Genomic DNA, 25,096 nt, shown 5'->3' with positions numbered 1-25,096 from the left:
TCCGGTCATCACTCATAGCAACGTACCATTTGAATATATTGCATCTCTTCAACTAATATTTTATAAATTCTAATAAGTATTTTATGATATGTTGAACTTTATAATAGTTTCTTAAATAAATTTATTAAAAATACTCTTTAATATAAAATTTTAAAAATATCTAAAAACTTATAGATGTTTAAAGTGTTTAGTAAAACATTTATTATATGAGATATATAAGCTAACTCCTATAATAAAATATTAAAAATCTTATAATAAGCTTACATATGCTTAGTTGATTTTTAAAAAATAATAATAAAGTATCTTCATATATATTTAGTTTAATTATTATATATTATGTTACAAAGTGTTATATCTATTTAAATATTTATATCAATAAATCGTATTTCTTTTACACATTTCACTTGATAAAATGTTTGATATGATAGTAATAATTAATTAGAAATATATTTTAAAATAATCCAAAAAAGAAATAAAATATGAACACGCACTATCCAATATTTTTTTTGAAGTGTCATTTTAAAACAATCAAAACCAAAAGAATTAAAAGATAATACCGAATTAATTTGTAAGATTTTAACACGCTCTTTTGATCTTAATTATATTAGTTAAAAAATTAAATTTTTTTATTCAAATATTAAATAATTTATTTTTGACATAATAAGATAATAAATTTTTTTCAGTGAAAAACTATATTAAATTCTATGTAAAATTTAAACAACTTAGTGAAACACTCTTTAAATTTAATTGAGTCCACAAAGAATAACAGCCCATTAGGAGGCCCAATACTAACAGGCCAGCCCAGGCCCACTCCAAACTGCGATGTATTTACGTCCTACATTTTCTCCTCTCCACGATCTCAAATTGGAAAATATCACCGGAAAGGCCCGACCCGAATATGGAACCCGAAGACGACGAAGAGCCGCCACCGGCTATTGCAATCAACGCCGACGTCGTCGTCGGCGAGACCCCACCACATCCATCTGATGTACTGCGCCCTAGTCAACGGCCAGATTTTGCAGAAGCTCCGGCCGTCGGTGTGACAGTTATCACAGGATATCTCGGCGCCGGCAAGTCGACAGTAAGGAAGAAATTGTAGAAACATAAAAAGTTTAAGACTCATAATTTAATTTAATATGCAGTATTTAAATTCTCAGGAGTGAATATTTTTGTGCATAAATGAATGCCAGTTTTAGGAAATGCGTATTTTTGTTTGTTAAAGGTTGAAGCTGAGGTCTCTGCTAAGTTTGAGCTGAGCACGAGTAGCTCGGGCTTCCGGTCTACTTTGAACTTTATTAGCTTGTATAGGATTACAATTTGATCCCCTGGTCAACTTTAGTCAATCTGAAGCAACTTGGCATAAAACTCACCAGAGTTGAGTGCCACTCGATTTGTACTTTGGTTTGTATGCGCATGTGGTGTGTGCATGTTTGTGTGAGAAAGACCGGGCGCTCATGTTTTTATTCATGTTATGCAGCTGGTGAATTATATACTGAATGGACAACACGGGAAGAGAATAGCAGTGATATTGAACGAATTTGGGGAGGAGATAGGAGTTGAGAGAGCAATGATCAATGAAGGGGAAGGTGGAGCGCTTGTGGAGGAATGGGTAGAACTTGCAAATGGGTGCATTTGCTGCACTGTCAAACATAGCTTGGTTCAGGCTCTAGAGCAACTTGTGCAGAGGAAAGAAAGGTAGAATCATGTTTCTCTGTGCTTCAGACTTGTTCCGTACAATCATATATTTTTAGAGGTCTGCGGGTTTCAAACCGCATTAAGCAAGGTATGGAATATGTAAGTGGGCACGAGACAACATTAAATTTCTTAAGTTTCACTGGATAGACTTTGCACATGGATCTTCACTTCCTACTCAAACTACTGAAAATTACATAGCATTGTAAAGCATCAATATAGAATTTTCCGATTTCAAGTTACTTTTTCTATTGTCCACAGGCTTGACCATATATTACTAGAGACCACAGGACTGGCGAACCCTGCCCCTCTAGCATCCGTGCTGTGGTTGGATGAACAGTTGGAATCAGATGTTAGGCTCGATTCCGTTATCACTGTGAGCTTCTTCTCAGGGTCACTGAATATCAAACTTCTTGTACTCATATTACTGATGACTTTGATATGCAGCTATTCGCTTATTCCTAAGATAACTTTTTAGGCTAATGAGTTTGCTCCTTCTCAGGTTGTGGATGCCAAAAATCTCCGATATCAGCTCAAATCAAACCATGACTCGTCATCTTTTCCTGAAGCATATTATCAGATTGCATTTGCGGTAATTGTTTAATTTGTTAGTGATCTCTTCTTCAAAGGTCAATGCCTCCTGAATCCTTTTGCTAGCTGCTACTTTTGGGAATGACAGTGCAGATGCTCCTTGATTTTTGTTTGCCGTAGGATGTTGTGATTCTTAATAAGGTTGATCTGATAGCTTCTGATGATTGTGGAGTTGTCCTAGAAGATCTTGAGAAGGACATACATAATATCAATTCCCTTGCCAATATTATTCATTCAGTTCGCTGCCAAGTTGACTTGTCCAAGATACTGAACCGCCGAGCATATGATGCTACAGTTAGTTACTTGTCTTACTTTATCTTTGCTTTCCGTCACGTATGTAGACATTCTTGTTTGAGATTAAGGTAAATGAAATTAACTACATAAAGTTTCCTTCTCATTTCAGCATGCCGCTCATTTGGAAGCTTTATTGAAGGAAAATAGCACTCTGTCAACCAGTGCTATCCATGACAGTGGTGTAAGAACCTTATGCATTTGTGAGCTGAAGAAAGTTGATATTGATAAGGTACTTTATTAACTAGATACTAGATAAGTGCATGTGAGGATAACTATAACATCCAGTGCTCAACCACTATTTCAAAGACAGATTATTTTAAATATGAATTCTGTGGGCATTCTGGGAGTGAAATATCTTGTCACCTGATTTCTGTATAAATTTTATGTTTTGGCAGTAAAAGATATTATATAGATTTGTGATCTCCTCTCCACCTTTACCCTTAATTTGTTTTAGATACTTAGACATTCTACTATAGTAATGTATTTGAGGTCTACCATGAAGCGGCTGTTTATTTGCATGTTCTGTCCAGGTAAAGATGTGGATTGAAGAGATCCTCTGGGATAAGAAATATGGCATGGATATTTATCGGTGCAAAGGGATTCTAACTGTTGTAAACTCTGATCAGCTTTACACGCTGCAGGTAACCCTTTTGAACTAGATTTCATAAGGTTCTTTCTTGAGCTGTGGTTTAGTAGGGTTTACTAACACCCAACTTACGCGCCTGTATATTTATGATCATGATTTTTGTTGTGGATGCAAGCTCAAATATGGTCCTGTTATTAGTTTATCACACTATAATTGAAATTTACTCGTTGAAGTTAGGGCTTGTTGGTAATGACAAAGAAGTTGTTCTTTTCTGTGGAGGACTTCACTGTTTCTCCAGTAACCAGTATACTTGAAAGTCTGGTTAAGTCTTTTATTTATTTTCCTCTCTTCACAGAAATAGCTAAGTGTTCTTCCTAAATGAAGCAGTAGAAGTACTATGCATATCTACTTAATGAATAAGAAAATCCTAAATGTATGCAAACAGATGTGCCTTTTTCTGTAGTAATGAATAGGAAAATCTGTAAATGTACTGTTACTGAGTGATACTTGAGAAATTTTCATATTTTTGTTTGAAACAGTAAATTGTGATAATAATTACTTTGAGCATCAGCCCTTTTTTAATCCTTGAATGGTCTTTCAACATGTTGCAGGCTGTGAGGGAAATATATGAGATTGTTCCGACCCGCAAATGGAAAGAAGAAGAGAGTAGAATCAACAAAATTGTTTTTATAGGTATCAATTTTCTCATACCCACTCCGACAATTTATTACGCGTACATCGGCATATTTTCAACATGGAATTTGTTTTTTTAGGGCGTTCATTAAATGAAGAGATTCTTGTTAATACCCTGGGAGCTTGCACCATGTAATACCCTGCCAATTTCCTGACCTATGGCATGCTGGTATTTTTCTTTGTTTCCTCCCTTCCCTTTTCTCGACTGATAGCGGATTGTAGTTCTCTTGTAATTTAACTAGCATACCTTGCCTGTTAATATTTTTCCCTTTTTCTCTTCATCTTGATACTGAATCTTATAATTTGTCACGACAAAATTTTGACTAGTCTATGAACAAACTAGGTCATTCTTACTCATTTTCCCCAGCAATTTTCCTTTGTGAATTTGCATTTATTAATCATTTATTTTAAGCACGCACTTGAAGTTCAAACACAAGACCTTCAATAAAAAAGTTTTTGTGCACAAAGCATTGATGACACATTTATTGATCATTTGGTTATTTGAGCAACATTGTGGTTTAAAAGGGGAAAAAATATACGCTATGTTTGGTTTCATGTTTTGGCATTTCTCGAGACAAGATAAAATACGCTCAATGTTTGTTTTTGTGTTTTTTACACCTTATTTATGTATTTTTTTGTTTTTCAATTTTCTATATATAATATATATATATATACACTTCTATATATAATCTAAAACAGACATGATTTGACAATGAACTATGCTTTTTGTCTCCCAAAATTACAACATTAAACATACAATATTTATATATAAAAATACATTAAATATACAATATTTATATATAAAAATATATATAAAGATATATGATTTGACTATGATTCAATAGTTTGTTTTTCAAATCCCAACATCAAACCTACACCACTTATTTTCAAATATTTTAAATTACCTCAACACACAAATTCAATATACCATCTATTTTCAATACATATTTATCTATCTCTATTTTTCTCTTTCTATCTCCAAAACATCAAAACAAAACAATCAAAACACAAATCCAAATATTATGGCAATGTTTGGATTCATATTTTTGTATTTTTCGAGATAAGATAAAACACACACAATGTTTATTTTTGTGTTTTTATACCTTATCTGTGTGTTTTTTTTATTTTTCAACTTTCTATATATAATATATATATATATATTTATATATAATATAAAGAGATATGATTTGATAATAAGCAGTGATTTTTGTCTCAAAAAAATACAACATTAAACATACAATATTTATACATAAAAAGATATGATTTGACAATGAACAGTGAATTTTGTCTCCCAAATCTCAATATCAAACCTACACCACTTATTTTAAAATATTTTAAATTACCTCAAAACACATATTTAAACATACTATTTATTTTCAACACACACCTATTTATCTCTATTTTTCTCACTCTATTTTCAGAACACAAAACAAAACACTCAAAACATAAATTCAGATATAAGGTATGATACCATTTCACAGTTGAGGACTATGCTTTTGGGAAAGTTCTGACTCACATGAGTTTGGCCAGATTTAAACTAATTATATGACAAGTACAATATTATTACAGTTTAAAAATTTGCGATTGCTTTAGTTTGGCAAATTTAACTTGGGTGAGAACTTTTCCAAAGTACTAATAACAATCGCAACCAATTAATTAATTCTTTACTTATAGAAATAGACTAGAGTTTATTTCCCAAGTTACCATAACATGAATTAACCCCTTAGGACGAATTATCAAATAATTCCCGACCTTTTTCTTTTATAGAATGCTGCCATCATGCTAGTTATGACACAGTTGTGTGAAACTTTCCCTACATATCCCGGCCACACGACATGCTTCATTTCATGCAATGTGGTTGATTTAGTCCGGCATGAGGCAATGCCTAAGTAACTGTTATTTACATTATCACATGTATACTCACTTGAATGATTTTCCTAACCTGTTCTAACCATATCATTCCTTCCTGCAAAGGCGTTGTTGGCGGGGATGGATTATCATTTCTGAAAAGGTTGGTCTGATAGAGAGAGCAGGGATTCTTGTCACACAGCTTCCCGGGGAAGCCGCGGAGATTGATCTGCAAAACGGGAGTGACTAGCGCCTGCTTGTATGCCAAAAACCATTTGTTAGAAAACGACGTTCAGGAACAAGAACTGTATGGTGATCATCTTGTGTATGAACATAATCTTGACTCCTCGTAATCACATCAAGTATCCTGGTATTACTGCCAACTAGGATGCGTGCCTGTTCGATAGAGGTTACATATAAAACTGCCTTGTGCTTTTATCTGGAAAAAGATGTCCTCAAAAGGCGGAGTCAGAGGTTATGACACGATGTAGATCAGAGGAAATGGTGCTGCAGAAGTAGCCAGGTTCAAGGAAAACAGTTAAATTACTAGTTACCAACAGTTACTGCCATAAGCCATGGAATATAAGACATTATAAGCAACAATTCTCATCCCAAATTTTGTACCCAGCATGAATGTCATTGCTTTAAAGGCTATCAATTTGTCTTGTTTCTTATCATCACATTCTGAGTTATAGCTACAAGCCACAACGACGAACAAATTCTCTTTAACCAAGCACGCATCAGATCACACCCTAGAAGTAGGTGGTAATGTAAGTGAAAGCTCTTCTAATGATTTGGTTGCTCTATTTCTTCGTCGATCTCTAGTTGACATTTTCTGGCCATACCTAGCAAATATATCTGCTAAATCAAACAATCCAACTTCTCTCAACTTCTCAGCCATAACCTCAAACATAACTACACCTTCTTCATTAGAAAAGTAATGCAAGAACTTGTTGTAATCAAACCTCGGCACCTCATGTCCTCTGTCTATCACTCTCTCCACATACTTGGTTGCTTCCAATGACTTCCCTGCCTTAACCAAACCTCCAACAAAAATCGTGTCAAAATTCACCAACAGATCTTCCCCTTTCCTCCCTCTCTTCCCCAAATGTCCCTGCAACAACATGACATATGTATGCATCGTTGGCTCACAACCTCGTTTTATCATCTCCCTGAAGACTTGTGTAGCCTCACTGGGTTTCTTCAACTTCAAGAGCCCCTTGATCATCCCATGATACACACGTATATCAGCATTTTCAGCCCCTTCAAGAACCTTAAAAGCCTCATTCACCCTTCCTCGACTCATAAGCCCATAAATTATGGAGCCTAATACCTCATTATCAGGTTTAATCCCTCTCATTTGCATTTCCTCAAACACCACATAGCTCTCCCCCAATTTGCCTCTCTTACACAACCACTTGATCACAAGCCGATACGTAGACAGCCCCAAATCATCCATCCTCTTCACCCTCATTGACTGAAAAAGCTTCAATCCCTCATCTAACTTATTATTCTTGAATAGGGTCTCCAACATAATCTCTGCTGCATCAACGTCAGGCTCGAACCCCTCATCCACCATCAAATTCCACACCTTTGAGGCCTCAATCAAATCGCCTACATCGCAAAATCCATATATCAACCACCTGTAAGTCACCCCATCAGGCTCAATGCGATCTCTCAACTTCACTACTACATGCTTAGCCTCCAGTACAAGCTTGTTTCTACACAAAGCTTCAACCACCTTGTTAAAGGTCTCAACTTTGTACTCGTATCCAAACCCATTCATCAAATGGAAAAACTCAACACACTTCTTTAACTCTCTAGCAGCAGCTAGTGTTCTCAATGCGATTATGTAAGTCTTGAGGTTAGCCAAACGAAGTTTTCCTATTTCGTGGCAGAGATCCCAGAAAAGGTCAATGTTTCTTGATTTTCCCACTATGTCAAGAGTCTTGTTAAACGTGGTTGAGGTGTGGGTGAAATTCTGTTGGGAAAGGGAGAATTTATGAAATCTGTAAACTGGTCGCCAAGAATATGGGAACTTGTTGCATACTTGGAGGAAAAACTCGTGACTGAGATGGAACGGTGTTTTGCTGAGGCTGGCATGCAGTTTCGTATCAGGTGCGTTTTGCTGTTGGTAGAGGACTGTGCAAACTCTAAGGAGGTGGGCTTCATCAATAGGGCCTACGGCACTTGGAACTGGTGGAGGAGAGGCTGCGGCGGTGGTGGTTAAGGATTGAAGGTGTTGGTGGAGGTGGAGGAGGTTTATGGAAGGTTTGGTGAATTTTGCAGGTCGAAGCATTAGGGACATGTCTTTGATCTGGGTTAAAACTGGAAACTTCTTTTTGGCTGGAAATACAAAGATAGGACTAGAGAAACAAGGACCGAAAGAAAGGAGGGTAAAGTGCAATTTGTCCCATATTTTCCTAAAAATATTTTAAATACCCCTATGTACACTAAAAAATTCTATGTGATACTCAAAATATAGCAAAAAAGCCCCTCGCCTCCGGAGATGCATTACACGCGCCCGTTTTCTTTTTTCTTTTTTAAATTTTATTATTTTAAATAATATTTTTACCCTTATTTTTCTATTGTTAGATTTCATATTATAAATGAATAGTTTAGATCTTATCAATACTATTTAAGTTTATAATTATATTTTAAATGTATTTTTATATATTTAATATATTCATTTGTATATCTTTAAAATAGATATTTATTTATATGTTTTATATATATATAGAAAGAGAGGGTGAGGAGCATTGGCGCGGCCAGGAAGGAGCGGGAGGGCGTGCGGAGGAGCCAGACAGAGAGCAGGCAGATCAAAAGGAAGGAGGAGGGGAGCGGGGAAGGGGGCACGAGCAATGGCGGACAGCGTTGGCTAGGTGTCAATTGTTGTGACTGTGAGGAGGAAGATAGCGATGAGGAATGACGTTGGCGGCAGTGAGGCGTTGAAGAGGCGGAGGTGGTGGGAGACGGTCGGTTGGAGAAGATGATATATTTATATATATATATATATATTTAATATATTTAAATATTTTATTCATATTTAATAAATAAAAATATTGTAAATGTTTACATAATATGGACTGTTAATTTAAACTAAATAAAATTTGAACTATTAAATTATGTGTTGAATCTGAATTTTTTATTCAAAATCTAATAACATTTAGCCGTTGATCTATTTTTTACAAATCTTAACCATTAGATATATAAAACGGAAGATTTAGCATAAATTAAGATACAAAATTAATTTATTGTTGAAAATTAAAGTGCAATTTCAAGAAGGGCGAGTGTGCTACAACTCCGGAGCCAAGAGGATAGTTTACTATATTTTGAATATCATCGAAGGGGGTTTTTGTGTTTTAATTTTTTATAAGGGGTATTTTAAATATTTTCAAAAACTCAGGAGGTGAATTGCATTTTACCCAAAGAAAGGATTCACATTGAACGAATCCAACTCAAACCTTAAAAAGAACAAGAACACACGTCTGTCCCCTGCAAGTTCCTAAAATTCCATGACTTCCGGGCCTGTTTTCTTGAAACGACACAACTGTCCCTGATCCAACAGTCCCGATTTTTTGTTTCTTTCCCCACCTCCAGTTTCTCTGAGTAATAAAAACCATCACGTTGGTGTCCCATTCATTCACTCTTCCGCAAAAACATAGAAGCTGCAGAAAGAAAAGGCCATAGATTCCTCGCAAGTTCCCGTTCAGATCTTCAATTCTTGAAAGCAAATACAATAAAAGAAATTAGGAATAATGTCGACGGAAAATGAAAGAGAGAATCATGTTTACATGGCAAAGCTCGCAGAACAAGCCGAGCGTTATGACGGTATAAAATATTTCTGTACAACTATGTACATTGTTGATGTGGTGTTGCATTTTGTAGATCAATGCATTTCAGTGTATCTTTATATGCAGATTTATTACAACGGATGATTTGTAATTGTTTTTTTATGCGGATTTGTTGTGTCCATATGGCTGTCTGAAATGCACACAATGTAAATATCAAGTGACCTCAATGGCAAACACGTATGCCCAAGGATAATGAAAAAGATCATTCATTTTTGCCTATGTAAATTAGCTTGCATCTTGATAGGTGGGAGATCAGAGTTGAGCTAAATTTATCTCGTTCAGTGTTGACGTTCAGATTGAAATCGAAATGAATACGAGGTTCATTTCCGGAAATTATGGTGTTTTTTATTTGGTTGACATTAAATAGGATAGTAGACATAGAATCCACAAAAATGCCTTTTTCTGAAACTTACATGCCATTTGTTTCACAGAAATGGTTGAAAGTATGAAAAAGGTTGCTAAACTAGACGTTGAGTTGTCGGTTGATGAGAGAAACCTACTCTCTGTTGGGTACAAGAATGTGATTGGTGCCCGTAGAGCTTCATGGAGAATCATGTCCTCGATTGAGCAGAAAGAGGAGTCCAAGGGAAACGAGAGCAATGTGAATCTGATTAAGGGCTATCGCCAGAAGGTGGAGGACGAGTTATCCAATATCTGCCACGACATTCTATCAGTCATCGACAAGCATCTAATTCCCTCTTCTCGTTCTGGAGAAGCTACTGTTTTCTACTACAAGATGTAAGATAATTTGAGATTATGTGAATTTATGCTTCGCTCTGTTCTTGATATTGCTTACTACTTTGATTCTTGCCTTATTATGATTATATCAATGGTGGTTCTTGATAGCTTTATCTATCTACTACCTTGTTTTGCTAGGAAGTCTAGAACTATTATAGCTTATTGCAGCATCATTAATTTCATATTGAATCCATTTGGTTCAGAAAAATAATAAACAAAAGTTTGGTGTTAAAATAGTGTTAAGAGGTAGGTTTTGATCGTACAGGTTGTCTAGAAAGTAGATAAGGAAAATTTGCCAGGAAGTTGCATAAGTTGATGTAATGAGAGACAGATGTTCAATGGGTTCCTCGTTAGAATGTCATCTTATTTTGTTGCTGCATTAGTTCAGTTGAACACATTTCACCAATCAATGTACTTGCATATTTTTTATTATCTGCCTATCAACAGAGTTAAAGCTAAGCGAATCTGTAGTTCTGCATTTACGGTCTTCATTCTTATTCTCTCACTTCTGGCTTACTCTAATTCAGGAAAGGTGATTATTACCGCTACCTTGCTGAGTTTAAGACCGATCAGGAAAGAAAAGAGGCGTCTGAACAGTCACTCAAGGGATATGAGGCATGCTAATCTATCCAAACAGAACAATTTATGAATCAGAATTAACAAAAAGAGTAAATTGTTTTTCTAATGTCTCTCTCTCTCTCTCTCTTTTTCATTCTCTATAGGCTGCTTCAGCCACTGCAAGTACAGATCTGCCATCGACCCACCCTATCCGTCTGGGTCTAGCTTTAAACTTCTCAGTGTTTTACTATGAGATCATGAATTCTCCTGAGAGGTACTCTTTCGTACTAATAGCTTTGCATGGTCTGATCATTCTTTCAAGAATATTGGAATCACGTGTGATAAGCTGTTAATATTGGCAGAGCTTGCCACTTGGCTAAACAAGCATTTGACGAGGCCATTGCTGAGTTGGATACTTTGAGCGAAGAATCTTACAAAGACAGCACCTTAATTATGCAGCTGTTGAGAGACAACCTCACTCTCTGGACCTCCGATTTGCCTGAAGATGGAGGTATGTAACAATATCGTAGTTACAGGACATACAAGTAACATATTTGTCATTGCCTCTCCAATTTCAGTTGAGTGATGATGGAATCCCCCAAGTTGTTTCATAGTCTAGACATAGATTGAATCTGTTCATTATAATTCACAGCAATATCCAGAGTTTCAAACGCTTAAACATGTAAATGAACTGGTTTGCACTATGCAGGTGAGGAGAATGCTGCCAAAGCTGAGGAACCCAAGGAAGAAAAACCAGAGGTGAAAATTCAACTCAATTCCCCTTAACATATCATCAATCTTTTCCATTATCAAGACATTTTAAGATGCCGTTTCTTTTGCAGAACTAAGTGCTCGACAGCACCTGCATCGAGTTACGTAGGCCAAGAACGTGTTCTTTGAAGGGTGTAACATTTCCAAGCCTTATACTGACTTGGGCACTGCGGACTGTTGGCAGTTTTGAGATATCTGCAAAAGAAGAGATTTTCAGGATTAACCTGCCTGCGTATTGCCTACCGTTTTCCCACCTTATTCCTACTGTCAAAAGCTTTTGGCTTTCGAGAAATTGTGTTTTTTGCATACAATGAAAATGCAATGAGACAATATCTATATTTCATGACATTCTATATATATATACAATTGGCTTGCTGCAAGTTTTATCCATCTCTTTTCATGATTGCATCTGCTCTATATTGGCAAATACTATCCTCAACTTCAGTATACCTGTAAATTCACCTGCACATTTGCACTTGCCTTCTGCTGATTTTGACAATGATGTAGCAAACACACACCCTCAATAAACGATCAGCTGGAATGTTGTTGTAGCCAATAAATCAATAGTAGTATAGGTACAGCTGTAGGCTCAACGAACCCAAAAATTAAACATAAATAAATAAAATCCATGTTGACTCACCATCAATTTGTTTCTATCCTATAGCCGTCATGCTCCACGCACCGCTTTATTCTTTTTCTATTTCTATTCTGATAATTCTCTTGATTATAATTATATAAGCTGAGTCATTTCAAGTATTCTTGTGGGGTTCAGACATCAGAAATGGGTGTTGATGCTGACGGCTACGGACACTTCCTCTTGAAGGCAGAATCTCTAATAAGAGAAATATTATAGCACACACAAAGAAAAGAAGAAAAGGAACTTCACCAGGCATGGAAAGTGATTCCCACCAATAAGTTGAAAATTAGTAATAGTTTGATAGTTTCCTTCTTGAGTATTATTTTCAGAAAGTGACTCATAACAGCCACGGCGCTATAATTTCCCAATCAGAACAATTGCAAACTCTACCTCTGAAAAGATCTCTCTCAAAAGGATATAATTAAACAAAAGGTCAAAGCATAAACAAGTTCTTAATCGTTTTTGTGGAAATCAAGCAGTGATAAAAAGAGAGCGTATACTATATGAGAATCTCTCTCTCTCTCTCTCTCTCTCTTGTTGAGTCTAAAAGTATTTACTCATAATTACCTGAAACTGATGTCTCAAAATTCCCAACTGTAATATGCTGTTAGTTTCACAGTCTCAAAGTTCAGTTTCTAGTTTCTTTGCTTGTTTTCACCCAACAGCTAGCAATCCTTGTAGTTTAAAGCCGTCTGATTTTCAGAACTTGTGTCTTGGATGATTAAGAGTACCTTTTCTCTTTGATATCTCCGCAGCGCTAAACTTAACTTTGGTGTCAACGTTAGATTTTGTTCCTTCATATGTTCTTTCTTGTTTTTTCATATTCCGATCATAACATATACTGTTTGACTTCGAATTCTCGTGAATTGAAGTTGGACTCTTACTTACTCTCCGAAGTTTAACATCAGATCTTTGCTTACCCATGGCTTCAATCTCTAATTCTGCTCTCCTTCAACAATCAAGATTTTCTACTTTGTACAAACAGCATTGCAGAAATTCAGCTGCATCGTTTCTGCATAGAAGTGGACATCTTACTTCAAGACCAAATCATTTGGAGTTTTCACCACTGTCAAAAAGGAGAGTTCTCTCTGGACCTATAGATTTTTCTGGCAAGTCCTGCAACAGTCTTGGACTGAATGAAATCTTGAACCGCCATGGCTCTCCTGAATTTTATACCACAAGAGCTGCAGCTGCTGATGCTGATGCAGACGGTCATGCGATTGAGATTTCAAACGGGTTTAAACTTTATAGACTATTAGAACCAAAACACTTTGGTTATACAATGTTTTGGGTAATCATAATCATGTTGGTTGACTTATGGCAGGTTTGCTGCGCCGAAGAGCTTTGCAGAGAGATTTCCAGCTCTGGTTACCGGTTTCTTTTTCTTTACATGGTTAGGTTTTGTATTCATCTGGATTTCCAAGTTCGTATTTAAATGAGAAAAACTTATAATTGAATCATGCACCAGATCAAAATTGACGCTAACAATTTTTCATCCAAATGAGTGTTGAAATTGTTAATTTATACTGATGCAGGTATTTCCTGAATGTCATCTTCAATATACTGAACAAGAAGGTCTACAATTATTTCCCATATCCATAGTAAGTTGTCAGACTTGAATAGTTCTCTACAGATGCATTCAAGAACTGCATACTCAAGACTAGTGTGTTAAACTTAGTTGTTCCTCTGCTTCTATGGATTCTTCTACTTAACCAAGATATAGGAAATTCATTTTCTACTTTCTATAGTTTTGTCTCAGTGGTTCATCTTCTGGTTGGAGTCGTATACTGTATGGTTAGCTGGGCTGTTGGTCTACCGAAACGAGCTGTGAGTTTCATCACATCTTCAAGATCTTTGCATAATCTTCTTGATTAGCATGTCATACGTTCCATATTCAAGTTTATGACTGTTATAAGCAGCCGATTGACAAGGAACTATTGGGCGTTCTCACACCGGTGGCATTTTGTCATGCTCTTGGACACGTCATGTCAAACGTATCATTTGCAGCTGTTGCTGTCTCCTTCACACACACCATCAAAGGTAACAAAACTCTTAACACATTGTAACAATTGTCATTTTCCAACAATCCTAGATGTCTGCTTTGCTTTTTAACACTTCTGAGTTCCCAATCAAAGACTAATCATCTGATCCAATTTGTGCTTGGGACAGCCTTGGAGCCATTTTTCAACGCTGCAGCTTCGCAGTTTGTATTAGGCCATCAGATTCCCCTGTCCCTGTGGCTGTCATTAGCCCCTGTTGTGATTGGTAAGTGAAAACGGATAAGATCTCACCACTACACAAGTACTTTACATATTTTCTTGGGAAAAACGGTTCTTGGAAGATTGATTTTGTACTCTTCTGCACAACTAATTCTTCAGGGTATCATATGTTACTAAAAATCTTATTTTTCAAGCATTGAACTTAACTTTTAGTGGACAGAACCTCATTGATAACATTCAATGGCTATTCCACTAAATAATTGCTGATAATTCTGCATCTCTGTCCAGGTGTGTCAATGGCATCAATGACGGAACTATCGTTCAACTGGACTGGCTTCGTTAGTGCAATGATTTCAAATATTGCATTTACGTACAGAAGTATTTACTCAAAGAAAGCAATGGTAGGATCTACTAGCAAGTCAATCATAAAAACATAGGGATGTAAGACCATTTGGTGTATCCTTAGCCTATAAAAGTTTTGTCTATGACAGACAGGAATGGACAGTACAAACGTCTATGCTTACATTTCGATAATCGCCCTCTTGTTCTGCCTTCCACCAGCAATATTTGTAAGTTTCCTTGAACAAATATGATGAACTGATTTTGGACAGAAGTCCCTTTTCCTATTTCTGCACAAAGGAAAAACACGAAGAGATTGAAGAAGGGTTCGTTTGTTTCTCTTTTGCTTTCAGATTGAAGGTCCCCAGCTAATGCAGCATGGGTTCAGAGATGCAATTGCTAAAGTTGGTCTTCACAAGTTCTTGTCTGATCTATTCTGGATTGGAATGTTCTACCATTTGTACAATCAGGTAACAAACAAGATCTATTTTTACATTGTCACCTAACCAGTGACTTGATTCTTGTTTTTCAATTTCGTCTAGCACAAGACATGGTTCTATTTTTCTACCGTCCCTAACAACTACAGGTAGCTACAAATACATTAGAACGGGTTGCCCCACTTACACATGCTGTAGGAAATGTGCTGAAGCGAGTCTTTGTGATTGGATTCTCCATCGTAGTTTTTGGTAATAATTTCTCCAAAGCTTTAAATTTTCATATCATATTATACAGCTCTACAAAAGAGCACACTCTAATAAAGCACACTGACAAATACGCACATACAGCACATGTAAGTTAATTCTATGCCATTGTTCTGCCTTGATGATCTGAAAATAAATATGGCAGGTAATAAGATCTCCACACAAACTGGGATTGGCACTGGAATAGCCATCGCAGGTGTTGCAATGTATTCACTCATTAAGGCGAACATCGAGGAGCAGAAACAGGTAAGCTGTAGCCCCATTTGCACATATTAACAAAGCCACTACCTCATTCAGAGTACATTGACAAAACCTGATCAAGAAAGGGACTGATGAATTTCTCCATTGTTTCAGAAGGCTGCTCAAACTCATGCATAGTGAGGCCACAACAGCTTATAAGCAGAATTCACATGCAATTTCTCTCAAGTTGATTGCAATAAAGCCAGGATACGAGGCGCATTCCGCTTTACTTTCTCAAGCAATTTCTGATTTCAAAGAAAATCCGGAAGAACAGGCGATAGTTTACAATGTTCCAAAATTTGGCAACATTTCCTAATTGTTTTATGCACTCGTTCCGTTAGGCTACTCGCAATGATCAAACAATTCTAACACAAACATCTTGGCTGAACCTTCTTATTGAAGACAGAAAACCATGTTAAGGGTATAACACAACCAGCTCTTAGATAAAAGAAGGGCTGAGCAGGTCATTAAATTTAGGGAAACTGTACAATCTCTTTCCTGGAAGTTGAAAATGATTTGTTGGCCTACATATTTGTCCATTACTACAATATCTCCAGAACCATAATACAAGTTTGCGATGAACCTACAGAATATGAAATATGGCAGCAAAACTTGCAAAATTAACCCAGAGTAGGTGCAGACCTAAAATGATAACATCACCAATTAGTGAAGCCTGCACACCAGAGATAATTTATTTTTAATCCATATGGCCTATGGTTGTAACCATCACCAGAATGTCTGAAGTTAATAATTAATCCTCTAATTTTCCCTGAAACGGAACCAAGAGATATCTCACATATCAGCTGCCGAAGAAGGAAGCTACCTATCAGCACTCTTTCTGCTCAGGCCCGAAACAGCTGTCCATAGTTTACAAAGTTGGAGATCAGCACAAAGCTAATGGTAGAGAAATGGAGAAGACTTGACAACTCATATCTTCAGCACAGTGCAAGTCAACCTGCAAGCATAAGCAGCAGGAACTAAGTTTGACATATTGCAAACCGGAACAGTAAACCTGAATTAATATTCACATGAAAAATAACAATTTTCATCCAAAATTTTCGTAAAAGAAAAACCTTCTGCTGAAACTTCGACCAGAATAAAAAAGAGAAAACTACTTCTAAATATACATATGATTTAATGAATCTTGGGAGCTTACCATCATGCATAATCTGTGGTGTATTGAAGATTAAACAGTAAATCTCGGCGAGTTTCTGTTCCCATTCGAATTTTGAACTGTCTAGCCAAGGATTCCACCTTGTCATCAGATTCATAGTCCATCTCTCGAATACATCGCCTCCGGACCTTTTTTAGTATTTCCTTTGATGGTTCATATCCTGCATATATCTGTTCCAGAAGTCTTAAAGTCCACTTTGGGGTTGATTGCATATGCTAGTGCTGAAATGACAAATCTAATATAACATATAAACCAATCATTACACAAGGCATGCAGAATACCATTTCATCAATCACGGAGAGAGCGGCTTTAGGATCCCGCTTAATAAGATGCGCATCAATAAGGAGAGAATATGTGGTCGCATTTGGTTTGACGCCTAAAGCAACAAAGTGCTCAAATACTTTTACAGCTTCATCCCTCTGCAACCAAAAAAAAAATGCCTCTTATTGATTCAGTAGAAGTAAACAGCAACATTTACATGCTGGATGCAGGGAAGAATATTACTTCAGTATTCATTAACATTTTAGGAGTAAGCATCTCATGTTATCTACTAATTAAGGTTACAATCAACACCTTTGCAGCCCATACATTAAGTAGAGCTTCATAAGACTATCTATGGAATGCTAGGCCACATGATTTTAATAGAAACTCTTACAAATGACAGACTTTGAGGGTACAAACAGATAGAAGGATCAGGAAGTATAAAGAAGCATTGTTAAATGGCCATGTAGAATTCCAATAGTACAAAATCAGATGGTGCAAATAATATCAGGATCACCATGTATCTTGTTCAAATCTTTGAGTTTGAGGCCAAACAAACAAGTTTTCTGGGTTTGAAAGAAGGAAAAACACAGGGAAGAACACTAGAAACAGTGCTCTGTATAAAATAACTATGAGCAGCGGGGAATACTACTTCAATAAATTAGTCAATTGGATATTTTGAAGTCGAAGATTAGTGGGAGAAAGGTAATAGTATTATAGAGTTGCAAAAAGGGGAAAGAAGGGGGATCTGGGGATGCACATCAGTTACCTTGCTGAATTTCCCAAATGCACAGATCAGGGCATTGTATGAATGGATATTGGGGGTCAACCCAAAACTGGAATCAATTGCACTAAAAGTCTGGTAGGCACGATCAACATCCCATATATTTGCACATCCAAGAATTATACAATTGAGAGCAGCAACAGACTTGTATGGAACATTGCCTTGACTTAAATTCTCCAGCTGATAATAAACCTGAACGAACACTTCAAAAATGCAGTTAACCGCAAGAACGTAAAGTGCAGCATTATGCACTTGAACAGCCAATGCGAGCGACAAGCCAGAGATTAAAGAAAGTGCACTTGCAGGCAACTTTATGTATCTTTAGTTTCAGAAGGAAGCATATTGGAAAAATACATGAAGAAAGATCTAAAATTCCTACTTACAGTAAACTAATAGTTGTAAGGCAAGAACTTACAGAATCCAAAGTGACAAAACCATTCTTGGAGCATGCGGTGACCAGAGGATTTAAAGAATGAAATGGAGAGAATAGATCCTCTCCATCTTCTTGGTTAGAATTTCCATGAGCTGTCTCAAATTCATGCAGAGTACTAAAAGCTTTCTGTAGGTTCCCCAAATTAGCATGGGCATATATTTTTCCGAGGTAAGATTCAGGATTCGGAACCTTCTTTTGGCGCAATGACCGCTTGAGTACAGCCCAAGAAACATCCAGCAATTTAGAATTGTAAGTTCTACCAGCAGTTCCAAGGGCAGAGATAACTAATCCTTCATCTACAGAGAGAAGAACAGGAGGCTTTGCAGCCTCCCCTCGAGCAATCCATTTGGCGATGAACTCAAGTGCATAATAGGTGAGCTCACTGTTATCTGATTGCATAGCAACATCAGCAATATAATTGCATATGCGCCAATCGGGACATAAGGATTTGTTCTGATCCATTTTCTGAAGACATCCATAAGACCAGAGTCAGTTGTCAAAATACATGAATAAGCTCTAAATTATTTGAGTAGAATAGCTATATGTATATATGCACCTTGCATCTCTCTATAATTGACACCAATGTGTCCAGCCTCACATTACTAACACAAATTCGCACACAATCCACGAATGCCTTCATTGACAACATATATCCAGATTTCAACGTCAGATCTATATACTTCAGCGCAGAATCAATCTGGTTTTTTGAAAGAAGCATGCCAATAACTAAGTCATATGACTCATCATCAGGCAAAGATTCCTTGAATTCTTTTCCTGTCTGGAGCATCCTGAAATCAATAAAGTAAAGACTCACCCATCAAGCAGTAAATTCTGTAATCATCTTTTTATATATGAACAGAGGAAAGGTTTCATAAACCAAATATTGGGTAACTAAAAATTAAGCTAAAATGAATCATTAAAGAGGATTGCCCTGGCACTTTACAACCTGTCCAAACACTCAAAACCCCTCATGAGATATTGAAAATACAGTGCCAGAAATATCATATATTTGTACCAAGTTTATTCTCTGTCCTCTTACTTCTCATTTGACAGCTGAAGTATCATATCGACAAATCATACTGCAAAAATGAATTTATAAAGATGACAGTATTAACAGGTACAATATCAACATTACTCTGACTAAACATCAAAAGAGAGTTATCCTCTAATGCTAATCATTCAACTGCTCAACAATATATAAACAAATCCCACAAACAGAAAGCAAATGCTAAAAATAGGATGCCAACTTTAATAGTGATATTGAATCTGTTCTGAAGAGACAAGGATTGATCTAGCTTTGAAAGAGCAAACATGTAGTATTGCCTAACACACATGAAGTTTGGTCACCACTACAAACGTTACTATTTTATGAACTTTCTATCTTGTCCTTGCTATTTATTGCTTTCCCCAACCTCCATATAACCAGATAACTTATTAAGATTCTCCACATGTAAAAACATATAGTGATGAGTCTACAAACTTCTAGTATATATACAAAACCAAATACTTGCACATGTAAATGATGAACCAATATAATACCCCTTTATTGTTCCCAAGGAAACTCTCACATTCAGCAAAGAGTTTGTGAGAGCAGAAATAACTACAAACTGCTCCCTCCATCCAAGCAAAATAGTGGAAAGGAACAAGTAACTCCATCATGCCCAAAGATCCTTGTACAAAGACACAATTATAGTTACACTTAACAATCAGTCAATGCAAAAACCTGGAAACCCCTAATGACATCAAAAAGTTTTATATAAGTTCTTTTTAACTTCAGTTCCAGGAATAGATCCCTGACAAGACCAAAAATGAATCCCATCACAAGGACATTTCAATAAATCTGTATCACTCGTAAAATTCCATATATTACGTTGGTTCCACGCCTCAATTACCAATGAACGCTGAAATGACAACATGAGGATTTATCCGCATCCAAACCCTTTGAGAGCAAAACAAATTACTCTATACAAAATTCTTCATATCCATGTATTGGCGCAAAAACATCCAATAAGCAACCAACTAAATGTTCCCCTCTAGCACACCTTTTTCACTATAAAATGTGTTCTTTCAGTAATTTTAGCTTTCTCCTACTACAAATAATTTATGCGCATTCCCAACAGCTTTACTAGCTTCACATATGGCAAGTCCACTCACTATGCTTCTTGCCAATTCATGAGGTCATTCATCAAATTCATGTGCACATCTAATGCTGCCCCTTTATCTACCCCCTTACCCTAGTCCCAATCTGAAACATATAGGCTCGAAAGCTGACCTTGTTGATAAAATTAACTTCACATATGCACCATAATAACTGATAGGAACCAAAAACAACAAATAATAAGCACAAAAAGTCTGTGATAGCAATATAAACAGGATAAGGGCAGAGTCAATTGGCACTATAATACAGAATTTTGTAAAGTCAATTACTCATTAAGAAACACGAAATATAATCCTTTTCTTCACATGTCCAACATTATTCACAGGGAGCTAGACTATTCATAACATAACCATTGTTTCCCCTCAAGGAATTCACCAAAAAAGTTCAACCTTTCAATTAGTTTCTCCGCTGCAAGTGTTTCACCAGCCTTCTGCATAGCCTTAAGCACAAGATTACAGGATGCAGTATTAGGCAGGATCCCGAAATCATCCATTTGGGCCACAAGATCGAGCAATTCGCCAGCAGACGCCCCAATCATAAAATTCGCACGTAGATAATGGTTATAAAGATTTACATCAGGTTTGTTTGGCTTTCCGTTCTTATCGAGAGACCTGATCCACAACTCGAAGAGCTGCTTCATATCCTCCCACCGACGCAACGTCATCCAACCTGCGAAATGATTCATCAAGCCCTGCGCGTCAAGTGACTGAGAAAGCACCTGCATTTTCGCAGCAGTAGTGTGTTGGAGAAACCCCAAGCCGACAGGAATAAGCGCCCCATCTCCGGCCGAAGATGCGGATGTAGGGTTCCGCCAGTTTTCTTTGTAGCGTGGGCTGCCGGTGGCGGGGTTAGGCGGGAGCTCTGGAGGCGTCATCGGAGGCTCGGCCAGCTGCGCCTCTTGGTGGAGGTGAACGAAGGTGGAGATGGATTTGAAATTGTGCGGCCAGACGAACCGCCGTGATCTCGCCAAAACTGCGATCGGCGCCATTCTCATTCCTTATGGATACAGATATTTCTACGTATATGTAAGCGTAACTATACTTTCACGCATATCCCATACGTTGAGACAGTGGGAGTTCAGCCTTTCAGTTGCTAGGGTTTTGGGGGAGTTTGAAAATTGGCGTTGGATTTGCTAATGGCGGACATGACTCTTTATACAGTAGGGTTAGTTTGGGAATTTCAGCTATTGGGTTTTCAGATATCTAGACATATAGGGTCATTATCGGAAATTCTCACTTTGGGCCTTGTTGTTTTGGGTTAGGGTTCTTAACGGAAATTATTGGACTGACCGGTGAAGTTTGCTGTATTCGGTTGGGCAGCATCCAACGGTCCACAACATCAGCGAGGCTCTACCGAGATCCAACGGATGATATTAACTGCTTATTTTTCCTTTGTTCTAGTAGATATTGAACTGACAACAATATATGGGCTTGGCTGAACTCTAAACATACAGGCCCAATCCATTACCCACTATTGGGCTCCATGTCTACCCATTTAAAATCTCAATCTTATTGGGCCCCATGTCAAATTAGGTACGAATTCTATTGATGTGAGTTTATAGTCTACCTTAACGGCGATCAAAATTGTTACAAAATATTGGGATTTGTATTTTAAGTGTTTTGTTTTTGTGTTTTAAAGATAGAGAGAGAGAAATAAAGACAAATAAGTGTATGTCAGAGAGAGATGGTCTGTTTGGATTTGTATTTTGAGATAATTTAAAATATTTTAAAATAAGTGGTGTAGGTTTGATGTTGGGATTTGGGAGACAAAAATCACTTTTTATTATCAAATCACATCTCTTTTATATATATTTTTATATATAAAGATTGTGTTTTTTTAAAACAAAAACTACTGTCCATTGTCAAATCATGTCTCTTTTATTATATATATATATAGAAAATTGAAAAATAAAAAAACACACAAACAAACTAAATATTAAGTGTGTTTTATCTTATTTTGAAAAATGCACAAACATAGTGTTAAAGTTAGAGTTTTGAGGATGTTGTTATTGAGTGACAGCAGAAATGAGAAACCAGATGCTGGATTTGTGATTGTAATGATGATTAAGGTATGATGATTAGTGTACTTAAGTAATTAATCTGCTGTATGTGTGTAATCAAACAGAATAGGAAATGGGTAGGTAGGTCCCAACATCTTTAATTATGGGTTTATTAAATAGTCAAAGGATTATAATTAATTTATATGCATAATAATAATAATAATAAAACCGCGTTACAGAAAGAAACTTTTATGTCTTAATCTGAATGTAAGAAAAAGTTTAGTACACCAAATTTATGCCCTCTTTGTAGTTTACATATAATAATAATAATCTTCAGGTACACGTTTGGTTTGGATTAATATTTTAATCTTTTTAATTATTTGGCTAAACTTAAAATGGAAAAATAATTTAATAATTGCTTCTTAGAAAAAAAAACTTTCATATTAATGCAAATAAATGCATGTGCTCAGAATTAGATGCAAAATGCAAATAAAGTGGTATTAATGCCAACTGAATTTCCTCCTTGTATCCAACTCAAAAATTTAACACGTACGTTCTCCTTATCAAAATGTTTCACCCCCTGCACATGATTAAATATAGAATTTTATTTATATTTTTTTTATTAATAATTCAGTTAGTTTTGATTAATGATTTATTTATTACAGAACAAACGTTAAGAATATATTTTCTAAGCTATTAAAGGTTTATAAATGATTACACCAAATCTTGTAAGAGGGCCGTGTAATTATTCCTAGTTTCAAGAATAAAAAATTGGAGAGATATTTATATTTATAATCTATATCTATACTAATAAAGATATATAAAAAAAGAGGGCTATCCGTACTCACAAAGGGTGGTTAATGAACCACCATATTAATTTTTTATAATTTAAAAAATACCCTTCAATTGATAAGATAAACCTACTTAACAACTTTTCAAGTTATAATAAGTTAGTTTTATTTATTTATTTATTTTGTTTTTTTATTGTGGTGTGTTGGTTTATATATTTTGCTCTTATTTATAATATATTTTATAGCATGAAAAATTATTTAATGGGATAATTATATTTACGCTCCTTGATCTATGACGTGTTTACACAAACCACTCATATCTTTAAGATAATTATACATACACCCCCCTAAAAATTTTGTTCATTACATAAAATATCCCTTATTTTTTGGTTGTCAAGACTAGTTTATGTAATTATACAAAAGACAAAGGTGATTTGTATAAATAGACCGTAGGTCATGGGTATAAATATAATTATCTCTTATTTATTATATGCACGTAGGGATGGCGTGCGACAACATCTAGTACTAATATGTAAAAAAAAAGGCACTTTGTACTCATAAATGATGATTAATGAAAATGCCATACCAATTTATAAATATGACAATTACATACCTGATTAGATAATTTTAAAAATCAATTATAATTATTTTTTCTTCAAAAGTAACCCACATTATTTTAACAATATTATATAAATTCTTTTGTTATGTTCATAATACTGAAATTTAGTTTTTTTATTTTTTATTTTTAAAAAATATATTTTATTAATTTATATAAATTTTATTTTTATTTATAATACATTTTTAAAATATAAAAACTTATTTATCATATAAATGACGCTAGTTTCACAAAAAAAGAAGGGGGATTTTGCAAAGGTATGGGGGTGTACCGGTGTAGCATGAAATTAGATGCTGATACTCCAATGAGTGCAGGGGGGACAACCATCACAGCGACACCGCACCCAGAAAAGATTGCCCAAAGCCAATTACTATTCGCTACCCTGTCCTAGTGTGGGGCCCTCTCCTGCACCGCCCTCTTGCTAAAATCATTACGCCCTATTTTCCGTTTCTTTTTATTTCTTTTTCCATTTTTGGATAAAATAAATAAATTACTAATTCGAATTTTTGTAATATTTAATTCGTAAATATTGGGTTTAATTCTTAGGGGTGTTTGAACATTTAAAATAAGTTTAAAAAGAATGATTTTGATTAACATTTTTTTATTTTTAAGTTATTTAAATTAAATTGATTTAAATAAAAAATTATAAATACTTTCTTAACAATTTTGTAGCTTATTTACAAAATTATAAATATTGAATTCTTTTTTTAGACACTCTATTTTTAATTTTTGTTTGTATTTCTAGCTTTTATTTTTAAATACTCCTAAGTTTCACTTTTACTTAATTTAAACTTTTTACAAATTTATTCACATTATAAAAATATAAACTATTTCAAAATGAAGGGCATAAAATCAAGTTGAATAATATATATTTCTTATTTCAGGTGCAATAAATACAAGAATGATTACCCTCCCTTTCTCTGAAATTTAATGTATTTATGGTGTGAAAAATTGGCATTTAATATACATGAGGTTTGCTTTTGTCCCTCCTTAGTCAAAATTCATGAATTTGATGATATTAACAAAAAATCAAATAAAAATTCATATTTACCCCTAATAGACTTATTACTGATTTATTGCATATCAAATAATTTTTTTTGTGATCAAATTACTCTTATA

The 25,096-nt window shown here is 35.5% G+C and overlaps 5 protein-coding genes across 5 annotated transcripts; 3 read left to right on the top strand and 2 right to left on the bottom strand.

Moving 5' to 3' along the window:
• Positions 1-847: 847 nt before the first annotated feature.
• Positions 848-6,384, top strand: LOC105156499 (Cobalamin biosynthesis CobW-like protein). The gene is made up of 10 exons (XM_011072649.3): positions 848-1,081; positions 1,478-1,695; positions 1,954-2,068; positions 2,195-2,284; positions 2,404-2,577; positions 2,687-2,806; positions 3,108-3,218; positions 3,775-3,856; positions 3,937-4,025; positions 5,831-6,384. Exons 1-9 carry the CDS (start codon positions 899-901, stop codon positions 3,990-3,992), a joined length of 1,149 nt encoding a protein of 382 aa, XP_011070951.2. The 5' UTR covers positions 848-898; the 3' UTR covers positions 3,993-4,025; positions 5,831-6,384.
• LOC105156498 (Pentatricopeptide repeat (PPR) superfamily protein) lies at positions 5,829-8,083 on the bottom strand. Its single transcript, XM_011072647.3, has one exon. It carries the CDS (start codon positions 8,010-8,012, stop codon positions 6,450-6,452), a length of 1,563 nt encoding a protein of 520 aa, XP_011070949.1. The 5' UTR covers positions 8,013-8,083; the 3' UTR covers positions 5,829-6,449.
• A 1,078-nt stretch (positions 8,084-9,161) lies between these two features.
• GRF12 (general regulatory factor 12) lies at positions 9,162-12,033 on the top strand. Its single transcript, XM_011072646.3, has 7 exons — positions 9,162-9,535; positions 9,990-10,296; positions 10,824-10,911; positions 11,019-11,128; positions 11,217-11,365; positions 11,564-11,613; positions 11,697-12,033. The coding sequence occupies exons 1-7, from the start codon at positions 9,463-9,465 to the stop codon at positions 11,700-11,702; spliced, it is 783 nt and encodes a 260-aa protein (XP_011070948.1). The 5' UTR covers positions 9,162-9,462; the 3' UTR covers positions 11,703-12,033.
• Positions 12,034-12,636: 603 nt separating this feature from the next.
• On the top strand, positions 12,637-16,288 carry LOC105156496 (triose phosphate/phosphate translocator, chloroplastic). The gene is made up of 12 exons (XM_011072644.3): positions 12,637-13,498; positions 13,587-13,655; positions 13,798-13,863; positions 14,011-14,089; positions 14,182-14,302; positions 14,432-14,527; positions 14,770-14,882; positions 14,973-15,050; positions 15,174-15,290; positions 15,407-15,506; positions 15,667-15,767; positions 15,876-16,288. The coding sequence occupies exons 1-12, from the start codon at positions 13,185-13,187 to the stop codon at positions 15,897-15,899; spliced, it is 1,278 nt and encodes a 425-aa protein (XP_011070946.1). The 5' UTR covers positions 12,637-13,184; the 3' UTR covers positions 15,900-16,288.
• On the bottom strand, positions 16,234-21,715 carry LOC105156494 (Tetratricopeptide repeat (TPR)-like superfamily protein). Its single transcript, XM_011072643.3, has 7 exons — positions 20,961-21,715; positions 18,970-19,201; positions 18,396-18,878; positions 17,966-18,172; positions 17,217-17,354; positions 16,918-17,105; positions 16,234-16,716 (listed from the first exon to the last, which is right to left on the bottom strand). Exons 1-6 carry the CDS (start codon positions 21,563-21,565, stop codon positions 16,920-16,922), a joined length of 1,851 nt encoding a protein of 616 aa, XP_011070945.1. The 5' UTR covers positions 21,566-21,715; the 3' UTR covers positions 16,234-16,716; positions 16,918-16,919.
• Positions 21,716-25,096: the final 3,381 nt, after the last annotated feature.

Source organism: Sesamum indicum, linkage group LG2, assembly GCF_026168435.1.
Source record: "Sesamum indicum cultivar Baizhima isolate 11 linkage group LG2, ASM2616843v1, whole genome shotgun sequence".
In the NCBI taxonomy this organism is placed as follows: domain Eukaryota; kingdom Viridiplantae; phylum Streptophyta; class Magnoliopsida; order Lamiales; family Pedaliaceae; genus Sesamum; species Sesamum indicum.
This window is presented reverse-complemented; position numbering and strand designations above follow the sequence as displayed.